The sequence below is a fragment of the Brassica oleracea genome, chromosome C1, assembly GCF_000695525.1.
Source record: "Brassica oleracea var. oleracea cultivar TO1000 chromosome C1, BOL, whole genome shotgun sequence".
NCBI lineage: Eukaryota > Viridiplantae > Streptophyta > Magnoliopsida > Brassicales > Brassicaceae > Brassica > Brassica oleracea.
The window spans coordinates 27121172-27127088 of NC_027748.1; the positions used below are offsets into that span (position 1 = coordinate 27121172).

The 5917-nt window shown below is 43.6% G+C and overlaps 1 protein-coding gene across 1 annotated transcript in view; it reads right to left on the minus strand.

Annotated features, from left to right (window-relative positions):
- LOC106336320 (AP-1 complex subunit gamma-2) overlaps window positions 1-3935 on the minus strand; it is a 22741-nt gene extending 18806 nt beyond the window's left edge. Inside the window, 4 exon segments of the mRNA XM_013775122.1 lie at window positions 2631-2688; window positions 2961-3047; window positions 3657-3772; window positions 3905-3935. Coding sequence (XP_013630576.1) covers window positions 2631-2688; window positions 2961-3047; window positions 3657-3772; window positions 3905-3935 — 292 coding nt within the window.
- Between the last annotated feature and the right edge of the window lie 1982 nt (window positions 3936-5917).

The window sequence follows — 5917 nt, forward strand, 5'->3', positions numbered from 1 at the left end:
CCAAACATCCCACTCTTTAATAACCTTTCTATTTTTACAATTAGAGCAAGCACATCTTAACATACCAGTTTTTGCTTCCGGTTGTCGATGAACTAACCCCATGAATTCAGTTATACCTCATTAGTATTCTTCCGTAAGCAATCTCGTGTTCGGATCCAAATGAGGTCGATCGATCCAAGAACGAAAATAATTTGAAGAAGACATGTTTTTTATGAATCAAATTCGTGTGTAAAGAGAGTAAGAGGGAAGATGAAGATATGGAGTGAATTAAGAGGAAGAGGGGTGCTTGTATTTATAGTTGAAATCCTACCGACAGACCGAGGAAATTCTGACGGAATTCCGACGGAAACGGCTAGTTCGTCGGAATTTCCTCGGAATTTTTAAAATCCCCAAACGGCTCTCTAACGGCTCTCTAACGGCTATAATATATCCTCGGAATTCTTTGGTTTTTTCCGAGGAATACATTTTTTCTCGGTATTCCATAAGAATATTCCGACGGATTAATATTTCCTCGGAATTTCGTCGGTATATTCCGAGGAAATTCCGAGGACTTGGTCGTGCGACGATGACTTGGACACGTCGACGATTACGAGGTTGCTCTTCTTCGACTTGTGCTTCGCCCTCGTCTTCGTCTCGCTCTTCTGGCTTGTCATCCTCTGTGCGCTTTGGCCGAATTCCAGGCTTATCTTGATTCTTCTGAGCTTTCTTTTCTTTGTTCTTGCTCCAGCTCTTGGTGTTGTTTCGCCTGGGCTTGGGAAGCTCGACGTTGGCTGTTCTGTTTTCGTAGGATGAGAAGAGGGCATCGACCAGATGCCTGAAGTTCCTCGTGTCGTGCACCTTGGACTTATGGTAGCTGCACCATAGGTTTGACTCGGCCGGGCCAGGACTCGAAGTTGAAGGTGCCAAAGAGGATTGCGGCCTTTCGTTGTTCTCCCAAACGTTTCAACCTTTCTCGCGTACGACGAAAGTCGATCCCGGGGACGGATTTTTGCCTTCGACCACATAGACGAAGCTCTTTGGCTGGTTAGACTTGTTGCCTGAGGCGTGCTGTCGAGGTTCTTGGCGTGACTCAGGAGCTTTTGGAGCAGTCGCCGGTAGCGGCCGTGTTCAGTTTCTTGAGTATCGCTGCTGTATCTTCTTCCATTCGGATGAAGTTGTTCGACCTCGCGATAGCGTCCTGGAGCGAAGTGGTGGGGTTTCTGTAGAGATCCTCGCGAAACAGGCATTTGAAGTAGAGGGTATTCATCAGCGCGTCGACGGCGACGCTGTCTGGAATTTGCACCTTCGAGGCAACCATTTTGAACTTTTCCATGAAGTCACGGAGGCTTAGGTTCGCCCCTTAAGATAGATTCCAAAGGTCAGATAAAGTTGCACCTTGTCTCGTAAACATAATTTACTGCTTGAGGAATGCAGTCGTCAGGTCCTGAAAGTCGTGGATGGAGTCTCGCTCCAATCCAGTGAACCACCCGAGGGCTGGTCCTTGAAGACTTTAAAACGAAGAGGCGACAATAGCCAGCGTCTCTTTCCTCTTCGGAGAAGTTAGTTCGACCCATCGCGATGTTGAAAGAAGTGATGTGGTCGGTTGGGTCTGCCTTTCCGGCGTATGTCGGAAGGCGGATTTTCTCGGCTGATCGGTACCGAACGTCGGTGACTCGCCGGGAAAAAGGGGTTTTTAGGGTTTCGGCTAGGATGCGTTCGATCAGCGGCGCTGCCGTAGGCCCTTCGAGCATTCGGTCTTTCATGTCCAGGAACGACTGCTTAAGCTTAGCGAGTTCCCGGACGGTGACGAGGTCTACGCCACCGGGTGTTTGAACCTGGGCGGCGTTTGTCTTCGTCGTGTTTTCTTCACCGGCTTTTCGGCTTTGGACCGTCGAGGCCGGATCTCCTGAGTTTCCGGCCAAAGGAGCCAAGATGGCGGCGATGGCGGCGAGTTGTTCGTTCGTCGCCTTCTGGACGGCGTCTTGCTGTGCCATCCTCTCGAGTATGGTATCTGCGAAGGCCGCTGCTGTCGGAGCGCCTCCAGTCCTAGGTGACTCGTCATCAGACGGTGATTCAGGTCGAGCCATGATCTTTGCTGACGCTACTCTGTCTGCCCCACGGTGGGCGCCAACTGTTTGAACCGAAACTGTCGATAAACTAGTAAAGAGAAAGGACGAGTTCTCGTCGGTGGGTCAAGACAAATACGTGTTTTATTAGATCAATGAGTCGAAACAGTGTTACAAAAGGGGGAGAGAACAAAGGAATTAATCCGGCGAAAGCTGGTTCGTCGGACCGTACAAGTCGGCGAGAAGTCAGATATGAAACCCTAAATCTAGCCGAAAGTGAGTGTAATAGTTTGCGGATCCCCTCCTTGTTGCCTTTTCTCCTCCTTTTATAGACACATGCTCGTTAACCTAATGTGTTCTGTCCTGACGGGCCTCCTCGAGTGGTTGGGCCGAGGTGTCGGGCCGCTGACTCGAGTGGTTGAGCCGACGACTTTCGGTAGGTCGTCTCGCCGATCAAAAGCAGTCTAAAGCCGAGTCGATCACCGGCTCGCAAGTTGACGAGCCAACTTCCTTTGTTGTGATCATGTGTCTGGATAATTGTCTTGTGGGCATTTTGGGAGGGCTAGGCCCATACCCAACAGGCAGGCGAATATAGACTGTTTGCAATACCCCTCAGGGTTTTAACCAAGCCCTCTGTGCATTTCTGTCAAACAGAAAAGGAAACCACTATTTTCCATCACGACAAGATGAAAAAAGAAAGAAAACATTTAAATCAGTTCACTGTACAAGCAAAATTTATGCAACTGTCCCAAGAAGATCATGAGTCTTAAGCGACAAAATGGAGAATGCATGGATGATATAAGATTTCAGATACAAGAATCATTGAACCATGAGAAAGTAAGAGGCTAAGACTAATGACCAGACATAGAGCGGCTTTCAGATTCCCCAACTGATAGGGTATAATTACGAGATTACCTTCCGGAAATATTCAAGGGCTTCGCAACTGACTATACATATTTCTGTACAAAGGTGAAATGAGAACAGCATGTGTAAATGTAAGAACTATGGCACAGATGTAAATCAAATGGCACACCAGAGAATATCTTTACAAAGATATGTGTATTAATAGTATTCTTTTAAAGTGAACTTACAAGTCTCTCCTTAAACATAACCTCAACAAGATCAAAACACCATTGACTTGTTGCCGTAGACTCACACGTCCTAAGGTCGAATACAATACCTCTAGAACCTCTTCCCTTAGCCCTTAGTGCTTTCACTAGCTTACAAACTTATGAAACCCACTCTAATGCTAAGAATACAACTCCGGTGACAACCCTAATACATAGTTCGTAATGGACTATATATATACAATAGTTAAGTCGGCTAACCTAGCCTACCTAATATTTACTAACTACCCAAATATCGTAAATTCCCTAAAACTCATACAAAGTCTTTAATGAACTTCCCATTGTGAGATCTCTCTTTTCCAAAGTGAATCTCTTCATGCTTGCCTTCCAAGATGTTTCTGCGCATTAACTCTAACTTGGTCAGCAATCCTTTCTTCAAGTCTCGATCTTCACTTCGTTTTGTTCATCCGCATGTGCACTCATTGTCGTAGACTCTGCTCCATTCGTTTTTGTATTTGTGTATGTATCAGAACGTCCACCTAACATTTGCATCTTCACCATGATGCTTTTCTTTGAGTAAAGAAGCGGCATAATTAGTAAAGTTGTCAGAAATATCAGGAACTTTTCTGATAATCCGTATGGCGCAAAGAGTCGCCTGAACTGAAAAACCAAATTTAAATTAATGAATGAATAATGCATGATAACGTATATTTCTACAGAAGTAAAGAGAAGTTTCGAGAAACTAATAGACATTTCTCGAGGCAACATCTCCTTTTCTAGTAAGTTGCTTACTGAATGCTCTCTGGAACTTATTATAGGACATTTATTGCCTGAATGCTGATGGCGCTCTTTTCGATGCTGCTGTTGCTGCCTTTTCGAATTGTATGTTCCCCATTATTTAGCTCTTTGGTCTAAAGACATTTCAGAGTCTGCAGAGAAGAGAAGGCCTTAGATAGATGCCTATGACATTATCTATCTGTAGAAAAGCAGCTTGAATTCCCGTTGATATTCAGACCTATTCTGATGCATAAGATAAATTTTATATTGCAGTGCAAATTCCAGTTGTTGCTCTGAACGACAACGGAAGAATAGTTTCCATCAGTGGAGAAGAAGAGAAGAATGCATCTATCACCATGAAAGAAGCAGTGAACAAGGAGAAGAGAAAACTCACGCACAAGAACATCCCTTTCTCTTTAACTAGCAAACTCCACAAGAAGTATATTCTAGCAGACCCAACAGCTGAAGAAGAATCCATCATGGACACTCTCGTGACTGTTGTTTTGGACTCTTCGGATCAAATTGTTGCTTTCAATAAATCAGGAGGAAACGCCCTTGCTGGTTCATCAGCCATAAATCAAGGTGAGAGTTTTCACCAGTCTTTTAAATGAATAAACAAGCCTTTTTTTTTATTTGGTTGTGATTTTTGCATAGCTGCGTCGAGTTAGCAAGGAAGAGAGGAAAGGAGCTTAAGCAGATACTGGCAGATATGGATATCGACTGATTAAAACTGCAATGGACACTGTGAAACATTAACATTATGAAGAAATGTTACATAGATTAATCGGAGAGCCACCACACACCAGAACCGGTACGAGGATAAGAAAGCCTTCACCATTTTGCTAACAATATTTCACTATTTTGGTGATATTAATATAACGAGTTTGATGTTAGTGGAAGTATTGGATTGTATCCTCTGATTTCAAATGGATTTAGATCACATTGAGAATGTTGTAGAACAAAGCTCCTGGATGAATAAGACGTTTTGATTTTAGTAATAATTTAAAATTATTTGGACAATTTTATTGACGGTCGTTTGATAATTCTGTTCTGACCAGCGAGTCAGCTCGTAATTTTCCGTTTTCCTTGACGACAAAAAAACACGCACACCAATCTCTATGTTCATCTTTTTGTATCAAGTGTTAGGAAAAAGAACTTTCAGATCCCAAGAATGACTCTTTCTCCTTCTTCGATATGGAAATTAAGCTCCGTAGATCCATGATTTGTCGACTCTCTCGTTAATATATTGTCATCCCGGATCTTATTTCAGCTTCCTACCCCTTAGGTGTCATGGATACCTCCTTGTTTTCTGGCACTTGTCTCAGGTTTGGAATCTGTTTCTTCGATCTATATTTGCCATTATTGCGTCTCTATTTTCTAAAACCGTAATGCAGCTTTCATTCTTCCACTTTTGAGAATCTGTGTTTTCATTAGTGAGTTTTGATATGCCATGGATTTTACCCACTTTTAGCATAGTATATATGTGTTTTTTTGTTAGAAATCAATTGGTGCATGTCTATAACCGGCCCGGTCTATAACCGGCCCGGTCCGTAACCGGCCCGGTCCGTAACCGGCCCGGTCCGTAACCGGTCCATACACTTAGAGAGAGACGACCCAGCCCTAGAGAGAGAGAGGCGGCCGCGAGACTTGGAGAGGAGAGAGAAGCGGCTACAACTTGCCAATTTTCTAATTCGTTTATGTTTATGATTTGTAATCTTTCCTATTATTGTATTTCCATTTATCTCTCTTGTAACCTCTATATAAAGGGAACACTTATTCATTAATAATATACATAAACTTACAGTTCTAAATTCTAAGTTTCACAACACGTTATCAGCACGATAGCCTCTAACACCCTGAGCCTAAAACCAAATCCCTAAAACCCTAAAACCCTAAATGTAAAAGAATCTGCCTCGGAACTTCGAAGAGGCCGTTATCCCAAACCGTGAGGACCCAAAAAACGATCAAGATATCAAATCGAAGCCCTGGCCGAGACGAATCAGTCAGTACAAACCGCTTGTAGATCTG